Source organism: Lampris incognitus, chromosome 10, assembly GCF_029633865.1.
Source record: "Lampris incognitus isolate fLamInc1 chromosome 10, fLamInc1.hap2, whole genome shotgun sequence".
NCBI lineage: Eukaryota > Metazoa > Chordata > Actinopteri > Lampriformes > Lampridae > Lampris > Lampris incognitus.
In genome coordinates, this window is record NC_079220.1 from 43,375,077 (window position 1) to 43,395,922 (window position 20,846).

Here is a 20,846-nt window from a genome sequence, read left to right on the forward strand (position 1 = left end):
GCCCCGAGTTGATATTGGGCTCAAAAGATGTGGAAATAACTATTTATATTAGTGCTCTGAACAAATATACTGTATGCCCTAAAACCTTCACGTTTTGAGCTATTCATGAACATGTTCTTTTTTCCATTGAATTGATCAGCAGCATGCAATCAACTTTAGCCAAATCTGTGCAAGAAGGCTATACAGTTTGTTTGAGTAAAAGTGTTACATCTACTCATGGAGTGCTAGTATTCAAGTTGACTCTTTGTTATAAGAGGAGGAACCCAGTAACCACCAAAGAAACAAAGCAAACCATGTGAGGTCCAAAAAAATCTTTATTTTAACCTCACACATCCCATCAGACTGGATTCAAACACTTGCTGAGGCACTTGCAATAAATGAGACATTTCATCCCTCTGCCAGCACAAGAACATGAGGTACACTTATTAGATCTGCAACTACACACCCCTGTTACTTGAGACAATGTATCTCTTGTGGAAACTGTGCTCCACTTGACGAAGAGTTCCTCTCCTTCGGTAGTCCAACCCCATTCAATGACAGGGGGACAAGGGAGTTGTAGCAGGCTGTTTCCCCACAGCCATCCTGCCTGGAATGTAGCTCTCAACAGATGCTGTAGAAGCGCATCCTGACTTGGGGGAAGGTCTCTCAGCTCATCATTAACTGAGTGCTTGAACAGCTGGAATCTGAGCTCATCTATACTGACACAGTTGTACAGTCCAGTCTTGTTGTACCAGCTCATTACCCAGGGCTCAATAACGTCCATGCTTTCCTTAACTGTCTCGATACTAGGGCAGCAACTTAGTCCTCTCAAAGCAGCAGTGATCTGTGGACTTACTGTGGTTTATCCAGGCTTTGTATTGAGCAGTCTTTGAGTGGCCAAAGAAGGCGCTCACAGAATCACAGCCACTAAAAGAATGGAACACAGGCATGGCATCGGCCACATCTCCACCAAGCTTCTTGTGTGCTTCTGTGATTGAGTAGAATTGGCGTTTGCCAGGAACTGCAAAGTCAACTATAAGTTGCAAGTCATTACATACTGATAGGAACTGTGTAGTGAACCCTAGTAGGATGACTACCACATCGGAGTCGACTGTTCTAACTGTAACTGACTTGATCCCCTTGTTTAGCATGTGCATCACATGGCAAACGATGCGGTTGTCAGCCTCCTCAAGCATATCTATGCTGTCATAAAGCTGGATCTCGAAGCTTTCGCCGAAGTTTGCAAGCACCTTTCTGCCGTAGGTGATGCTGAACTCCTTGTCCCAGTTCCACGCTTGTGCCTGAGCAATCCTGGCGAACATTAGATTCAGGGCTACTTTGTTGTCTACATTAGACAGAAAAGCTTCAAAGAATTGCTTAGATTCTGGCATGGTGTCATTCTCACTGAAAGCCATCTGTGAACTACCTGCTGATCCCCGGTTCTTCCTAGTCGCAGTCTTGATACTCATATTCTGGTAGAGGTCAGCCACAATGTCAATACGATTGGCTTTCTTCTCATGACCGATCCTGGCAATGCTGTTCAACACTTTGATTACAAAGTCTTGGAATGTCATGCCTTTGGTGAGAGACTTTGCCATGATTCGTACTTGCACAGACAAATCTATCACAAGTCCTTCTGAGGATGTAGATTGAACTTGTACACCGATGTCCTTAAGAATTTGAGACTTTTGGCTATGATAAATATCTCCATCCTTTGTTGACAAGGCGTCGGGTAAACCTGAAATTGAAATGAATAGTTAAGCTAAGTGTAACTCTTGGGCTTACTGTCAAATCAATTAACTTGAATGTGAAATTGAATCAATGAATATCACTGTATTAAAAATCTGGTAAGACTTAAGTAACATCTAAAATATTTGAATAACTGACTTTATATCAATTAGTTTCACCTGTGAATTCACCACCAAATAACTTCCTTGTCTCTTCTTCTCTTGATCTGCAGGCCTCCTTCAGCTTTGCAAAGGTTCCTTTGGGTGGCTTGATTGCAGGGCTAGCGAGTTGGACTTTTGCACATGAACTTGGGAGTTTCAGGGCATTTCGTGAGATGGTTGCATTGACATCCTTCTTACTTAATACAATTCGCTCCTGCACAAACTGGTCATGCTGAGTTTTGCCGACTGTAAAGACAAAACTGGAGTCTTTACTTATGACATCTGGGAAGGGAATGGATGAGTTCAACCTCATGAACTGAGCTTCATCGAACGGGTTGGTAAGGATACCCTGGTACACCTTGAGTGTGTGGCTTGAAAATGTTTCCTTGAAGGAATCCAGCATTTCTTTGTGCCCGTGTGATGGATCTTGACCTTCGACCTCATCTAGGTAGCGCTGGATTTCGGGTAGCGCAAGTTCGAGTTTCCTGAAGAACTCTTGATCTTCCCGATTGATGATATCGACATATCCAGTGTCAGACTTGATGACCTTTATGTTATGTTCCTGCTTTTGATCACATGCAATCTTTGAGAATGGGTTGTCTCTGGTGTTTACTGTGAAAGAGCCTGAAAGAAATTCCTTGAACAAGTATGGGTGTCTCCATTTGAGCTCTTTGAGATCCTGAAGAAACACTGATGCCCATCTGGCATAGTGTGTATGATCAAGTGCAAAGAAAAGAGGAATGAGCTGCTCAAGTGCACTGATCATCATGATGAAGTTTGCCTCTCGAAAGGATCTTATGAAGATAAGAACCTTCTTGATTGTGTCAACAACATTGTTCCAGTAGTGAAACATAACTCACTGATATGAAGGCCAGATGAGGCATGCATGTCATATTTTGGCAAATGTTTACAGTAAACTAGCTTTACTGAAACATGTGCACTTCTGCTTCCTTTCCTGTAGAATCAACCACTTGATAAACAAACAGCGCCAATTTGTAATTGTGGTCAGAGGCGGCATTACATCCCAAGTGATAAGAAGAACCACAGACAACTAAGATATTTTCTAAACTCATGATTCGTGTGTGTATTGTGCTTCATGCTTTATAACATAGGCAGCGAATGAGATTCATGTCAAATATAGCTTTTTACAACCTTCAGGAGCTGATACGTGAAACGTGACCAGTAAAAATTAGTTTTCTTAAAATATCTGAAAAAGTAAAGGTTTTGGGGTATATGTTTGTTCATAATGCTTATATAAATGTGGTGCTTCTGCTTCTTTTGAGCCCATGATCAGCTCTCTGCGACATTCAGGAGCCGAGATACTGATTTCCAGGCCTAAAAAGTGGGCGTGGCCATTTCAGAGACTTCCCCCACCTAAAATTTTGGGCTCCTTGCATTTTTTTCTTTATTGGACTCTAAATTAACAGAAAAACATAGGCTCAAATGTGAATGACTTTTTGCAGCCATTTTGCCTTAACTGACTAGACTAGAGACAAAGCAGGGACGTTGTTAGCGAGATATATTAAACAGAAGGAATCCTCTTCAACTATTGCGGCTGTGCGGGACCAAGGGGGGAGCCTTATGACTAAACCAAGTGTCATAAATAACACATTCAGGGAGTTCTACATAAATCTTTATACGTCAGCAAATACTTCAACAGAAATGGAAATAAACTAATTTCTTGATGGCCTGAACCTACCTAGGCTAGAGGATCAACAACGTGAATCGCTTGACTCACGAATCTCTAGGGAAGAGATAATTGAAGTTATAAGAGCATTGCCATAAGATAAATCCCCAGGCCAGAATGGCTTTAATGCAGAATTTTATAAATGCTATGTAGAGGAATTGATGCCACTTATGCAACAAATGTTTGATGAATCCTTTGAAGTGGGCAAACTGCCACAATCACTATCACAGGCAATTATCATTCTGATACTTAAACCAGGCAAAGATCCAAGTGATTGCAGGAGCTTACGTCCTATCTCGTTGACATCAACGGACTGTCAGATTCTGTCTAAGATTCTGGGGAACAGACTCAACAGAGTGATCACTTCATTGGTACACCCAGACCAAGTGGGGTTTGTTCGCCAGAAGAACTCTTCTGATCATATCAGATGCTTGCTAAATGTAATGTGGTCAGTCTGCAATAGGGACTCCCCAATCGCTGCCATTTCACTCGACGCTGAAAAGGTGTTTGATCGGGTGGAGTGGAGATACCTGTTTCTCACTCACATCCTTTGGTTTTGGTCAGGTTTTTTCAAGTTGGATACAAATAGTCTATAATCAACCAGAAGCGGCAGTTCAGACAAATGATTTAATTTCTCCCTATTTTTCACTAAGGAGACTCGTCAGGGTTCAAGCCTTTCGCCAGCATTATTCTGTTTGGCTCTGGAATCGCTCGCTGCTGCTATTCACAAAAATCCTAGTTTTCCGGGGGAAATGACTGGGGAGCCAGTACATAAAATTATGGTTTATGCGGATGGCATACTTTTATTTATGTCAGACCCAGTAAAATCAGTGTCATCTCTCCTTGAGTCTGTTGATGCCTTCTCTAAACTCATGGGGTTAATTTTTTTTAAATATATTTTTTACTGATTTTCAGTTTGCAAATCAGAACATTATACAGTGACTAACAATTATATAAAAACAGCAAACATTTCCACCGTTTTCTCTCCACTCGCCCCATCCCTATCAACTGATTAGACAAATAATTAAAAAAACAAAAACAAAATGATAATAAAACAAAAAGGGTGTTTCTAAAATCAATGCACAACATCACAATACCACCCTACTCCCTCAGAGCCTTTTCTTGCTGAAGCAGGTTACCAACATTAACTTCATGTCTTAAGAAGTACATAGAAGGTCTCCAGATATCATCAAAACCATTTTGCTTACGTCTAACAATATATGTTGTCTTTTCCATTGACATTTTTGATGCCATTTCTTTAATACACATTTCAATTCTCAGCCCATCAAATTTTTTCCAATAAAGAGCAATTATACGTTTGGCTTGTAATATACACGTCTACAAAACTTAACTCTTTGCTTTGTATGTGTGGGTTGGTCGGATATATACCCAGAATAAAAAGCTTATAATCCAGTGGTAATTTCTTTGATAAAATTTGATTAATCATATTAATAATATCCTGCCAAAAGGATTTCACGTTCACACATTCCCATACAGTGTCTTTCTTGCCTCGTTACACTTGATATACAAGTATCGGGAATGTTATCATTAAACTTATGCAATTTAACAGGAGTCATGCATGCACACATCAGTCATTTATACTGTGTAAGTTTCAGGCTACTGTTGATTGCCTGCCTCTGAGCCTTCTTACATGCCTCACTCCAGTCTTCTAAGGTTATTTCCTCATCTACATATTCCTTCCATAAACTCAGTTTGGATTCTGAGGTTTCATCAGACCCAGATACAAACAAGTCATACAAAGATTAAATTAAACCTTTATCATAACAGTGTCCTATGATTGCTACCTATTTTGAGGAAATAGCAGGTATCTCTAATGAGTGGTTTTGAGACACAGATATAAAGCTCATAAGTTGAATATATCTGAAAAAAATATTCTTTGAAATGTCATATTTGGTTGATATTTCTACAGAGGACATAAGTACTTCATCTTCTGTACATATCTTGCACTTTCCTTAACCCTTTTTCAGCCCATATTTGAAATCCTGGATCACTCTTTCCTGGTTTAAAGTTGGCATTACCCCAAATAGGACTGAAGTGTGACCAGGAAGGGTTAATATTTAAATATTTACAAATGTCAAACCAAATGTTCATCATGTTCAATATAATAGGTTTGTCTGTATGTTTTCTCAAATATTTGCGATCTACTGAATACAAATACAAGTGCATTGGTAAGCTTGGCGAAATAGAACTGGATTCCAAATCCATCCAAGCAGGAGGGCTTTCAGATGAAAAATAAAACATGGACCGCAGTTGAGCTGCCCAGTAATACAATTGGATGTTTGGGCATTTAAGACCTCCTCATTCATATGGTATAATAAAGACAGAACTAATCTGGGATGTTTATTTTTCCAAATAAAGTTGGCAAACAATTTTTTTAATTCTAGTAAACAAAGATGGGGGAGGGGGTAGGGGGATATTCTGGAATAGATAAGATAAATTTAGGGAGTAGGTTCATTTTTTTATTTATCCTGCCAATCATAGAAAGAGGTAAAGATGTCCAACGTTCTACTGATAAGGTCGTAGCTTCCAGAATTGGGTCATAATTTATCTGAGCAATATTATTCACCTCAGGGACGATTTTTATACCCAGATATGTAAAATTATCTGTTAGGTTGAAAGTAGAAGCATAAACATGGCTATTTTTCCTCTCTGTTTCATTCAATAACATTATAGATGATTTTGAATCATCCAGATATTTTTCCAAATGTTTCAATAAGATCTAGGAGTGCAGGGACAGAACTGTTTAGATTTTTCATGAACAAAATTATGTCATCGGCAAAAAGTGCTTTTTATGTTTAAATGACCTTCTCGAATTCCGTTAATGTCATTATGCATCCTCACCGCTATAGCAAATTGTTCTATTGCTATAATAAATCACAGTGGTGATAAACGACTTCCTTGCGGGCAACTTCTAGAGATATTAAAAGTTTTAGAGACCGTACTATTCGTCAAGACTTCTGCAGTAAGCCCAGTACATAGTAATCTAACCCATTTGCAAAATGTATCTCCGAAGCCAAAGCGTGTGAGCACCTCAAACAGATAAGGCTATTCGACACAGTCGAACGCCTTCTCTGTGTCAAGTGAGAGTAGAGCGGTGTCCTTCACCCCTCTCTGGCTGTGTAAGACATTGAGCACTCTTCTGACATTGTGAAAGCCCTGTCTTACTTGGATAAATCAATTTTGGTCCTCTTCCACCACCCGAGGAAGCAGGCCCTCCAACCTTCTTGTATAAACTTTGCAAAGTATGTTTGTATCTGAATTAAAAGGCTGATTGGGCGCATATTTTCGCATTTTGTGTTTGGTTTTCCTGGTTTTGGAAGTAATGTGATAAGGGCACCTCTCATGGGTGTGGGGAGAAGGCCGTTCCTGAAGGATTCCTGAAACATCTCCAAAAAGGGTGAAAGTAATTTGGAGTATAAAAATTAATTGGTCGAAATCGGAGGCTCCCCCTTGACAGTGTACTGCCACAGGACCCTTTTCCAAGACGGGGCATTTCAGTGGCCTTCGGAAGGCATGAGGTATTCAGGAATCCTCTTTCCTCAACAAATAAATGATGTAATAAGGGTAAACTTTGACCGCCCCCGGTTTCTGTCTCTGTGGGGCAAGGTAAATATGTTAAAAATGAACTGTATCTCAAAGGTGAATTATCTCCTGCAGTCACTGTCATTATGCATACCTAGGAAATACTTCAAACAATTTGGTAAGATTTGCAATAACCTTCTATGGAACAGGAAAAGAGCCAGATTGCAACTAGAAGAGCTACAAGTACCAGTTAACGAGGGTGGACTTGGGCTTCCTAAACTTGTTCTGTATCACTATGCCTTTATTTATTTTTGTTTATTTATTTATTTTTTGGGGATTCCCCCCGCCGTTTTCTCCCCAATTGTACCTGGCCAATCACCCCTCTCTTCCGAGCCGTCCCAGTTACTGCTCCACCCCCTCTGCCAATCCGGGGAGGGCTGCAGACTACCACATGCCTCCTCCGATACATGTGGAGTTGTCAGCCACATCTTCTTTTCACCTGATAGTGAGGAATTTCACCAGAGGGATGTAGCATGTGGGAGGATCACACTATTCCCCCTCCCCCCGAACTGGCGCACCAACCGACAAGAGGAGGCGCTAGTGCAACGACCAGGACACATACCCACATTTGGCTACCCACCCGCAGACATGGCCTATTGTGTCTGTAGGGACGCCTGACCAAGCCGGAGGTAACACGGGGATTCAGACAGGCGATCCCCGGGTTGGTAGGCAACAGAATAGACCACTACACTAACCGGACGCCCCTATCACTATGCCTTCAGCTTGAGACATTTGACTCAGTGGTCGCTACCTCCAGAAAGGGTACCCCCCTGATTTGAACTGGAGAAAATGGGATTCTTCCCTCTTTCCCCCTTCGCTGGTGTATCGGCCAAGCTGTCACCTGAATTCCGGTCCCACCCTATTATATCTCACATTCAGGCGGTTTGGAAGAAAACTTCCCAGATTTTTAACATAAATCCATACTTGACCTCAGAATCGGGCAATTGGATGAACCCCAAACAATGCATAGGTAAAGCTCCATTTTTTTGGAAGGAATGGGATAACAAAGGGATCTGCACTCTTGGTGACCTCCATGAGGGAGACTTCCTAAAATGCTTTGAGCCCTTAGCCCAGTGTTTCTCAACCCAGTCCTCAAGGAACCCCTATCCTGCAGATTTTCATTGTAACCCTGCATAGGTAGCCCTGCTTGTACTTACTCGACCAATCGTCTCGCAGCACTTAACTATGCAAGGTGTGCAACATCTGACAAAATTCATTGCCGATTGGTTGAATAACTACAAACAGGTACCTATTCAGGGTTGCAAAGAAAATATGCAGGATAGGGGTTCCTTGAGGACTGGGTTGAGAAACACTGCCTTAGCCCAAGATTTTAGTTTATCCACGACACAGTTTTGGTGATACTTACAACTTAGGCATTTACTAGTGGAAACCTTTGGCACAACTAGAATGACGCCACCTAGCTCAGATTTGCTTAGCAACACAATCAAAATATTTGGTCTAGGTCATGAAGCGTCACATTATTACTCTATGATCTTTAGTCAAGTCCATAAAGGGACATCAGCATTAAGGCTGGTCTGCGAACATGATCTAAACCTCTCATTCAGTGAGAAGGAATGGGACCGCATTTCTCAGAACTCCAAGAAAATGTCGAGGTATATTAGGATCAGATTTTTCAATTCAAAATGCTTAATCGGTTCTATTGGACACCAGCAAAGTTGCATAGACTAGTGCTGAAAGACACAGCAGACTGTTGAAGGTGCCAGAGGTCAGTGGGTACTCTTTTACATGCGTTATGGGCATGCCCTGTTCTCCAAAAATCTTGGAGAACAGGGCATTATGAATGTTGATTTTACCTTTAGCCCTAGACTTTATGTGTTGGGGGACCCTCTGCTGCTCACCCACTGTATGGGGCATGTTGCAGAGTGGATTCACACTAGCATCATGGTGGGGCGGCAGATCATAATGAGAGGGTGGAAGATAACAGGGGGACCATCCATGCAGGAATGGATTACGGAACTGGGAAGAGTTGCAGCGTATGAGCGTCTGCCTTATTAGGATGCATAACAGATCAGAGGATTATGCACTGAAATGGGAGACATTTCTAGCCTATATTAATAACCGAGAAAGACTTGTATGGATAGTGTGGCACAGCAATCTGTTAGAGGAGCAGACTCTGGATGGACCAAGAGCTACATATAGATTTCTGAATTGTGCAAATGCAAGAATGTGTTTCTATTATTATTCTGTGTAAATTGTGGTGTATATTGTGGTGTGGTGTGTGTGTTTTTGTTTTTTTGTTATTTTATGTTTCTTGTTGTCTTGTTTTTCTTCCGTCTTTTTATTGTACGCTGTTATTTGAGTGTAAGTTTGTTACACTTTTGTATTGAAAAAGTTGAATATCTATAAATCATAAAAAAGCAGATACGCCAACTTTATTCATCGATTTAAGATTGCATTGTTGTTGGCATCAAGACTTATGTTTGTACCAGCCATGTGGTCAAGGTAGGTGTACACGCCACTTTCACCACTTGAATCGAGCGAGCACCTGGAGTATGTGCCGGCTGAGGCGCCTTTTAAATTGTGTGCAAACTCTGCCTACTCTGCACACAACAGATGTACACCGGCCTGGTAATGGTGTGGACCCACTTTAAGCATGGGTCCTACGTCAGGTCACATAGGACAAAGTTTTTAGAAGGACTTGGAAAAATAGCTTTTTTTTTTTTTTTGCATTTTCCACTTTTATTTGATAGCGATAGTATACAGAGACAGGAAATGCAGGGGAGAGAGAGGGGATGACATGCAGGAAACGGTCCAGGCTGGAGTCGAACCCAGGCCGCTGCGGTAAGGACTTAGCCTTATGTGGTACGCGTTCTACCAGGTGAGCCACCGGGGAGCCCCCGAAAATAGCATTTTGAAGCTAAAACATGCATACTTAAGACCAAAATATTAATTTTCAGATTTGAAAATAAAGGGAACACCAACTGTGAAGCTACAGAATGATATAAAAACCTCCAAAACACACAAAAAAAAAAACAACGGTATTTTACTTCCCTGAAATGCAACTGCTAACCATTTGTCACTTTCCTCAAACATTTGGCAGGAATGATAGGAAAAATATCTCCTGTAAAATGGTTCTGGCACTTATTTTAGATACGAGCAGTGGCCAAAGAAAAAACAAAAGCAGGATCAATGAAAGTAGATTGAGAGTATATCATCTGAATACGCAGAGCTATGCCTGACCTCCATAGCTCCAGCTTACTTCTTTCTCTTGATATCGGTTCTGGTTGCATTTGACTGAGAAACAGGGACAGCTCCAAAAAATGGGGCAATATTTGGCTTGATTTCAACGCAACTAAAGCTTTCAGATCAAAATTATTGTAAGTAAATTAATGATCAGAGAACTGAAGATATGCAAACAAGTCAAAACTTTTTTCAGAAGTAATTGACACTCAGCTGGTAAGTGCTCTGGGACTGGCCAGTGTATGACAGCATCCTACTTTGCAAAGAGGTATCTTACCATTTCCACAGAAACCATTACCATCCATGCTAAAGACACTGAAAGCTTTGTTTGTGTATATTGCAATACATATTTACATGAGTAAAAATAGACCATAGAGTTAAATATCCACTTCTCTTTGCAGTCATTTCTTTTTGCACACGACTAAACGGGAGAACCTTAAATAAATGCAATGTAAACAAATTGACAGATTACAAACATGCATTATTTTCATTTGCTTACAAGCAGCAAGAGGCTTATGCCATATGAGATAAAGGAGGAAAAAAAGTTCATTTATAAGAAAATTATTTTAGACTGGCTCACTGTTGAACTGAGCAAGGAGAGAAGGGAGGAATAAAGAAGTGAGGCAGAGGAATAATACAGGAGGAGATCAATGCATAAATCACTGTTCCCTTGCAAAGTTAAAGCAAGAATGAAAATCACAGGAGTTTAGTTTTTGCAAGACTTCAAGGACAGACACACACGCTCACACAAACGTCTTCTGAGCTGTGGAGGTGAGGCATCAGGGGATGTGTAAGTGAACGACGGACTTGGAGAAGACAGAAAAGGCTCTCTGAGCTGAATCTGACACTGACAAAAACAAGGCTTGGCACATTTAATGCTCAGTCCCCAGGACAGGGACTTGAGCGCACAAGGGGATGTGTTACTAAGATGCCCTCTGGGACATGGTTTATCAAATGAGGCCTGTGGCCTAACGTGTTTCTATTTGGGTGGGGGGGTGAGGGGTCTGTGACATGACAACCTTTGATAACCCCCTCTCTGGGAGACTACAAATGAAGGAAGTGGAAGAGACAAGTGTGTGCCGAGGTGCGGAAGCGATACTGGCTGCTACTTACCAGAAACACCTTGTAAGCATCTTTCCTTGTGACAGGACCCCAGCATGGATCTGTGTCGTTGTACTTTACACTTCCAGCGCTGCACGAGTGGTTCCCACTACCCAACATGAGACACACACACAAACACCAACCTTTCAATGATTGATCCAAACCTTTTAGGAAATAAATGTTTTGTCTCTGAATGGGATGTACCCACTGTCATGACACATGGTACACAAAACCAACAACAGAAAGCAACCATTTAAAATCCCCGGTTTCATTGCAAGGCCTAAAATGAAATAACCAATTTATTTTTCCCACTTCCATTTACCCATCCATTCTCTTTACCCAGTTAATCCATTCAAGGTCACTGGAGGCTGGAGCCCAACCTTGCGTATTGTAAGCTGAAGTCAGAGTCATACGCTGATCAGTTCAACAGTCAGGGCCGGCACACAATAACTCACACTCCCACCTATCCTTTACTGGCAAATTTGAGTCCCCGGTTCACCTGAAACACATGTCTTCAGACTGTGTGAGAAAAACAACGATGTCTAAGGAAACCAAGGATAACATTAAAAGAATATGTAATGCCATTACAGTGGCCAGGATTGAACTCTTGATCCTCATTAAAAATGAAAGGCTTCTTATATCCACTTGGGACACTGAAACACACTGGTTGCATTAGTGTTATGTGGTGTGTTCAAGTCAAGAGTTTGCAGAAGCAAATTCAGCTTTGACAAGAGCAATAAGGATGTTTTACTAAGTCCATAGCAATTTGGCGAGTATGGAAATGGGAATTTTCTCAGATTTCTCTTTGCAAGTAGAACTCAGTAACTAACTCTGTAACTAATTCATCACTTGCAGTTTTAAGGCTAGTGGACTTATAGTAAAATTGACCAGTTCCCAGTTGATGTCTCAGGTCAAACACTGTCAGTTAATGTTAAAGCATAGAAGAAAAATTACACCTCCTGCATGGAGCAGAATTGATGATGAGGGCTGCCAATGTCTTTTGTGTCTCTAGGACGTGGTTGCAAAATCTGTTCTTCTGGCACCAGTGTCATCATTTGAGAACCATCAGTGACTTAGTTGGTGACAAGGAAGAACTACGGGTAAGTTCAGCTTGGATTTCTAGTCTCCGCCTCCGGGGGCACACTCTGGATGCCACTCAAAAACAATGACAAAGACACAAGTGTGGTCTGACAGGACGCGGAAGCAGGGCAGGCTAAGCTAACTGCTAGCCCATGCAGACCAGCAGTTTCGACAGTTATCTTGGCTGGCGTTTCCTCTCTTGGACAGAGAATTTTTTTGGATTTGTTGAATATATATGTGTTTTTGTAGTTGTTTTTTTTGTAGGTTGGATATATGTGTTCTTGTCGGTTTTGGATATGTGTTTTTGTCTGGGGGAAATTATATTTGCAATGAAATGACATAAATCTTCCTGATTCCTGACTTTATTTGGCATTGTATATACATACAACGAAATTCCTCTCTGCATTTAACCCATCCTATACTAGGAGCAGTGGGTAACCACCATGCAGCACCCGAGGACCAACTCCAGTTCTTCTTGCCATGCCTCGGGGTCAGGGGCACAGACAGGAGTATTAAACCTAACATGCATGTCTTTTGATGGTGGGAAGAAACCGGCGCACCCGGAGGAAACCCACGCAGACACGGGGAAAACATGCAAACTCCACACAGAAAGGACCTGGGACGGCCTAGGGTTAGAACCCAGGACTTTCTTGCTGTGAGGCATCAGTGCTAATCACTGGGCCACCATACTCACCAGCAGCGAAAATGGCATCCTAAAATATGAGTGCAGAGAATCTTATGGACAACGACACATTTTACTGTGTTTTGGCTGACTCGGATATTCAACCGTATTTATTCAAGCCAGAGTATATGACCAAAGAAATACATCAGAGAGAGGCCGAGGCTGCTGCTGCATTAGCCGAGCAAGAGGATATGACCGATGGAAACCATCTAGAACCTCAGCTGCAGAGAGAAAACAGTGACTGGTGGTGCCATTGCTAAAATTGCCCTCGGATGCTAACAGAACCTGAATCATTCTGTTGCAATGAATTTCAGCATGGTGTTAAGACACCAACCCCAAGACAGCACATGTGTGCGTTACTATACATTAAAGTTTTACTCCTCACATGGACAACGGTGTGCTGGATACTTTCTTCAGGATCCTGAAGATAAACTGGAAAAGACAACCAAGACCAGCAGAGCTGGCAGATGACCATTGAGTGAGTACGCCATGTTTTGGCCAAAAAAGTAAGAGCTATAGGGTACTATGATGATACACGGCAACGTTGGACAAGAAGTTTTTTCAACATGTTTGTGCTGATTGCATGGCAACCTCATTACCCAGATACATTCTATATTTTCCCGCGGCTCACTAAATTTCCTGTTGCAAGCACATTGTCCTATCATACTGGCAAAAAAGTTGCCCAGTGTATTGTCACCCTGACATTATCTGTTGTCTTCATATGGGTAACTTGCATTACAATAACCAATGTGATGATGGAAACCAGTAGAGTTGCATAACAACCAAAACAGCGATCGGTTTAATATGCACAGCAATTTGCATAAGAAACCTGTGTTAGATTGCCAGTTGCATTTCTCCCATTAAACTTTGCATTCAGATGAACTGATTCAGCTTTCTGGTAATAGCTGCTAATGTTACAGTATATGATCAGTACTTGTAGATTCCTGAATAACCACCTTCTTTCCTGTCTTTTGCCCTCTGCAGACAATATCTGGCTGCTTACCTTTTTTTTTTTTGAGTGGGTGCTACAAGGAGAGAAACTTGGCTAAGGGAACCACATAGTCTTACCTGTCTGTCGTACATCGCATCAGATCAGTAAAGAGGACATACTGAAGTGGACGAAGCAACAGACGAGCTTTGACCATGTGATATGCATCCTTTGTGTAATAATGCTGCTAAACTTCAATGCAGCCAACAATGGAAACTTTTACCTTGATGCTTGTTGGGATTGATCTGGACTTTGTCTTGTCAAAGCATGATGTGCAATATGCTAAATATTTAATTGAAAATCGAATAACACGTTGTAACGTGTTGGTTTGAATAAAGTATATATATACATATACATATATATACGTACATACATAAATAAAACGTGAATTCAAACTATCAAACTTTGTTGCAGGTACACCTATGTCAGATGCATGCAAAATCATACTTGCTGGCTTAAGCAGAGATCATTCACTTCAGAGGCAAGATGCATTGCATTTTCTTCCAAAACAGGGCAATTTGTTTTTTTGGGTTTTTTTTTTTTGGGAAAGCATGGTATATGGTTAAAAATAAACTATTTGAGGCAGAATGGGAGAGCTGTTGCCTTTGGGTGGGTTTTCTGAGTAAGAAAACCCTGTCATGGAAACAAGGCAATTGACCAGAACCTGTTATGCACGTTTCTTTAAATCTAGGCATTTAGTAAAAAAAATTATAAAGACCAAAAAAGGATGAAATATAATACAAATACAAAATAACACAAAATACAAGATGTTTATTAAATATATAAGACTTACTTCGGATGATCCGCTGTGGCGACCCCTAACGAGAGCAGCCGAAAGTAGTAGTAGTAGTACAAGATGTTTATTAAATTTTTGAAAAACAAAATGTCAGTAAATGCCAGTGTTCTCTCCATGGCCAAGATGTGTTATTTCATAGGTATCTAAATCTGCAGCCAAGTATCATTGCATGAAAAGACATTTTGAAGAACATCCATTTCAAACTCAGTGAATGTTCCTGGTTTTGCATGGCTAAGAAAAACTACCAACATAATCAGAATCATTCATTCATCATCATCAGCCGCTTTTCTGGGGTCGGGTCGCAGTGGCAGCAAACTAAGTAGGGCACTCCAGACGTCCCTCTCCCCAGCAATGCCCTCCAGCTCCTCCTGGGGGATCCCAAGGCATTCCCAGGCCAGATTCGACATGTAGTCCCTCCAGCGAGTACTGGGTCTACCCTGGGTCTGCCCGGTCTCCTCCCAGCTGGCCGTGCCTAGTAAACTTCCAAAGGAAGGCGACCCAGAGGCATCCTAATCAGATGCCCAAACCATCTCAACTAGCTCCTTTCAATGCGAAGGCGCAGCGGCTCTATTCCAAGCTCCCTCTGGATGTCTGAGCTCCTCACCCTAAGGCTGAGCCCAGACACCCTACAAAGGAAACTCATTTCAGCCACTTGTATTCATGATCTCACCCTTTCGGTCACTACCCAAAGCTCATGACCATAGGTGAGGGTTGGAACAAAGACTGACTGGTAAATTGAGAGGTTCAACTTCTGGCTCAACCCTCCTTCACCACAACGGTCTGGTACAACGTCCGCATTACTGCTGATGCTGCACTAATCTGCCTGTCAATCTCCCGCTCCATCCTACCCTCACTCGTGAACAAAACCCTGAGATACTTGAACTCCTTCACTTGAGGCAACAACTCATCCCCAACCTGGGAGGAGCAAGCCACCATTTTCCAGTAGAGAACCATGGCCTCAGACTTGGAGGTGCCGACTCTCATCAAAGCCATTTCACACTCAGCTGCAAACCGCCCCAGTGCACACTGTTGGTCATGTTCTGCTGAAGCCACTAAAACCACATCATCTGCGAAGAGAAGAGATGCAATTCTGAGGTTCCCAAAACGGACACGCGCCTCGCCTTGGCTGCGCCTTGAAATCCATGAGTCCATGAATATCAAAAACAGAATCGGAAACAAGGGACAACCTTGGCGGAGTCCAACACCTACAGAAAATGTGTTTGGATTTGTGCCAAGAATGCGGACACAACTCTCACTTTAGTTATATAAGAACCGGATGGCTTGTAGCAACTGCCCTGGTACCCCATACTCCCGCAGTACCCCCCACAGAGTGCCCCAGGGTACACAGTCGCAAGCCTTCTCCAAATCCACAAAACACATGTAGACTGGCTAGTCAAACTCCCATACCCCCCTCAGCACTTCCGCAAGGGTAAAGAGGTGGTCCGTTGTTCCATGGGCAGGAAGGAATCCGCATTGTTCCTCCTGGATCCGAGGTTCCACAATCGGTCGACGCCTCCTTTCCAGCACCCTAGAGTAGACTTTCCCAGGGAGGCTGAGCAAAATGATTCCCTGATAACTGGAGCACACCCTCCAGTCCCCCTTCCTGAATATGGGAACCACCACCCCAGTCTGCCACTCCACATGTACTGTCCCCGACCTCCACGCGACACTGAAGAGGCGTGTCAACCAAGACAGCCCAACAATGTCCAGCGCTTTCAGCCTCTCAGGGCGAATCTCATCCACACCTGGCGCCTTGCCACCGAGGAGGTTCTTAACTACCTCAGAGACCTCTGCCAGGGATATGGGTGGGGCTTCCCCTGAGTCTTCAGACTCTACCTCCTCCACTGAGGACGTGTCAGTTGGGTTCAGGAGCTCCTCAAAGTGTTCTTTTCACCGCTCGACAACACCCCCAGTCTAGGTCAACAGTTCCCCTCCCTAGCTGAACACAGCCTGAGTCAAGCCCTGATTCCCCTTCCAAAGTCGCCAGATGGTTTGCCAGAACTTTCTTGAGGCCAACAGAAAGTCCTCCTCCATAGCTTTGCCAAACTCCTTCCACACCCAAGTTTTTGCTTCCGCGACCGCCGATGCGGCAGCCCTTCTTGGCCTCCCTGTACTTGTCTGTTGCTTCAGGAGATGCCTGGGCCAATCAAGTCTGAAAGGCCTCCTTCCTCAGCCTGATGGCTTCCCTCACCGCCGGTTTCCACCAGCGACTTCTTAGGTTGCTGCCTCGACAGGCACCGATGACCTTATGACCACAGCTTCTGCCTGCTGCATCTACAATAGAGGCTTTGAACATGGCCCACTCAGACTCCATGTCCCCAGCCTCCCCCGGGATACACGAGAACTTCTTCCGGAGGTGGGAGTTAAAGACCTCACAGACAGGGGCCTCTGCCAGACGTTCCCAGTTCACCCTCACTACACGTTTGGGTTTGCCAGTCTGTCCGGCAGCCTTCCCCGCCATCTGATCCAACTCACCACCAGGGGGTGATCAGTTGACAGCCCTGCTCCTCTCTTCACCCGAGTGTCCAAAATATATGGCCGCAGATCTGATGATACAACCACAAAGTCCATCATCGATCTTCGGCCTAAGGTGTTCTGGTACCAAGTACACTTATGAACTACCTTGTGTTTGAACATGGTGTTTGTTATTGCCAATCCATGACTCGCACGGAAGTCCAAGAACAAGGCACTGCTCAGGTTCAGATCGGAGAGGCCGTTCCTCACAATCACATCCTTCCAGGTTTCTCCATCATTGCCCACCTCAGCATTGAAGTCCCCCAGCAGAACTATAGAGTCCCACGGTGGAGCCCTATCCAGGACCCACCCAGAGAGCCCAAGAAGGCCGGATACTCCAAACTGCTATTCGGTGCATAAGCACACACAACAGTCAGAGCCTTTCCCCCAGCGACTCACAGTCGTATAGAGGCAACCCTCTCATTCCCCGGGGAGAACTCCAACATGGCGGTGGCTCAACTGGGGACTTGTGAGTATCCCCACACCCGCCCGGTGCCTGTCACCTTGGCCAGCTCCGGAAAAGTAATGAGTCCAGCCCATCTCCAGGTGTTTGGCACCAGAGCCAATGCTATGTGTGGAGATGAGCCCAACTTTATCTAGTTGGTACCGCTCCACCTCCCGCACCAGCTCAGGCTCCTTCCCTGCCAGACAGGTGACATTCCACGTCCCGAGGACCAATCTGCGATGCCGGAAGTTGGCATGCCCCAGTTTCCGCCTTTGCCTGTCTCCCGGCCTGCATTACACCCTACCCCAATGCTCATCCCCATGTGTGGTGGGTCCATGGGGTGGTGGCTCTATGTTGGTTTTTTTGGGCTAGGCCCAACCACCAGACGCTTGCCGGTGAGCTCCTTTCCCAGGTCTGGCTCCAGGAGGGAGCCCCATTTTCCCTTTTCACTGGGTTTTTTGAGAATTGCTCTTAGTCTGGCCCCTCCCCTGGGACCAATTTGCCTTGGGAGACCCTACCAGGGGCTATTGCCCCCAACAACACAGCTCCCAGGATCACCGGGACACACAAAGCCCTCCACCATGTTAAGGTGACGATTCTCGGAGGAGATAATCAGAATCAGAAATACTTTATTTATCCCCATGGGGAAATTTGGTCAAGTTACAGTTACTTACATCCCAGAAGAGAAAATATATAAGCATAAATGAAATTATGAGGAGAAAAAAAACAGAAAAATAAGAAATATTTAAAAATATGTGCATTATACAACTTATAAATATATATGTAAAAATAATAAATATGTAAAAATATGTGCATTATACTACAATATATAATAATATATATAGAAAAATAAAAATGCTAAAATATGTGCTGAATATGAATGCAGTACTGATGCAGCATAAATATACACAAGAGTATTGCACAGTTGAAATATCTGTCGCTGTTATGGTCATCTGTTGCAAAATGCAAAGAGCATACCCAAAGATTTCCCAGTAGTAATGTCAGTGTGTTATCATCATATTTGGTTTTTTTTTTGGTTTTTTTTTTTAATTGCTCAGAGCAATTCTTTGCACCGTACAACATCTGTTGGTAATCAGTGGTAGCTTACGCTTACTCCCTCCTCTGTCTTCTTTCTATAGTTGTCGCATCCAGGCACGACACAACAACAAGCCATGTTTTTTGTCAATAAAACTAATTCAATTCATGTCGTTTTTCGGTTTTCTAATCAAAGAGTGAAGCTTTTAAGATGCCATTCTTTGTACACAGAGCTGGAAGAAACACTCACCTCCACAAGCTGGGCGAGCTTTGGAAGGATTTGGGGTTTGGTGTCAGAAGTTAGTGCGCAGTGCAACTTGGTACATGTGGGCACTGCCGGCACGGCTCTGTGACCAGGAGAACTCGGATTTATCGGTCAATATAGCATGCGCTGAGGAATTTATTGCTTCAATTCACTGCATTTGTGCTCAACACTGACTGGGCATCCACATAAAAACTGGTGAAATTTCTCCTTAAAGAGAATGCATCAAAAGCAATCACAAAAACCCTTCCACTGTGGGTGACACTGACTGAGCATCAATAAAAGCCTCCCCATGTGCCCAGGCCACCAAAAGGCCTGCAGATTGTGCCTTCAGGCAAATCCAACCCCCTTGGAACCGTCTTTTCTTTTCTTTTTGCCATCTTTTCTTCTTGCTAGGAGATTGGCATTACAATGGATTGGACTTTATTGATAATAATAATGATAACAATAATAATCATTACATTTAATAGCGCCTTTCTAGACACCCAAAGTGCTTGTATTGATGGTGAACTCTGTCACATGGGCTAAGCATGTTATTTTAGAGTTGCTGTGGTTGAAATGGGACTGAAATGTTTTCACATCATTCACATGCTTGCATACTACACATTCATCTTTAAAAAGTTCCGTCTGTAAAGCTATGAAGAACCAATTCTACAGTTTTATAAATATATATAACTTTGTTAAAAGAAACATTCAACGGTAGGGAAAGTGCTCAACAAATAAGGAGCAAAATAATCCAGTGAGGCAAGCAAATTCTTTATGAGACAGTACAAGCCTGTTTCATGCCATAAGCAATCATCAGCTGTCAATAAAGTTACACGGTAAAGAACATACCATTAACTGCCTCTTCATGTACATCACATGCACAATGTCCAATGGGGAAGGGAGAGGTGCCTACATTCAAAAATTAAAAAACAGGTGATCGCTAACGGTCCAATAGGGGGGATCAGGTTGCATACAAGGTTAATGGTATTTGTCTATTGGCATGATTTATTCATAATTACAAAATAGATGCTTATATCTATGTCTGCAACTGCTGGCCAATTCATTCCTGTTATTCAATGTAGACATTTCTGGTTTGCAAATGATAAAATATTTTTCAGTTAAACATAGACTGCACATTTTACTACTGGTTGAATATGCTTTGTTCTTTGACAGGATTTTCTAGGTGTTTGAATAATTAATGTTTCTGTCCACCAATGACCAAATATAACGGTTTAAAAATGTTACATTCTTTAAATGTTTTTTTCTAAAGCTACACGTGTATGCATTAAATCTCTTTTTGAATGTTCCCTCTGTTAGACCGACGTACGTCTCTATTTTGCCGTTATCATTTCTCGTCACTGCAGCTTGGTAGATAACTCCTTTTGTCTGGCATTTTCTTTCCAGGGGGCATGAGTCGTTCACATGGCAGTTGCAGTGGGGGTGTCCGTTTGTGCTGAAGGTGTCACTGATTTGTTCATAATTCTTGTGTTATGGGACAATATTATTTGTTGAATGTTAGGCATGCAGCTGTAATTAATTTTAATGGCATTCTTATTGAATATCTTCCTCAGTTGGTGGTCTGGGGTGAAGCACTTACCC

The 20,846-nt window shown here is 42.7% G+C and overlaps 1 protein-coding gene across 1 annotated transcript in view; it reads right to left on the reverse strand.

The window, feature by feature from the left end:
* Positions 1 to 20,846, reverse strand: part of tmem104 (transmembrane protein 104) — a 181,560-nt gene that overhangs the window by 103,233 nt on the left and 57,481 nt on the right. Inside the window, exon 8 of the mRNA XM_056288305.1 lies at positions 11,473 to 11,569. Coding sequence (XP_056144280.1) covers positions 11,473 to 11,569 — 97 coding nt within the window. The remainder of the gene's footprint in view (positions 1 to 11,472; positions 11,570 to 20,846) is intronic.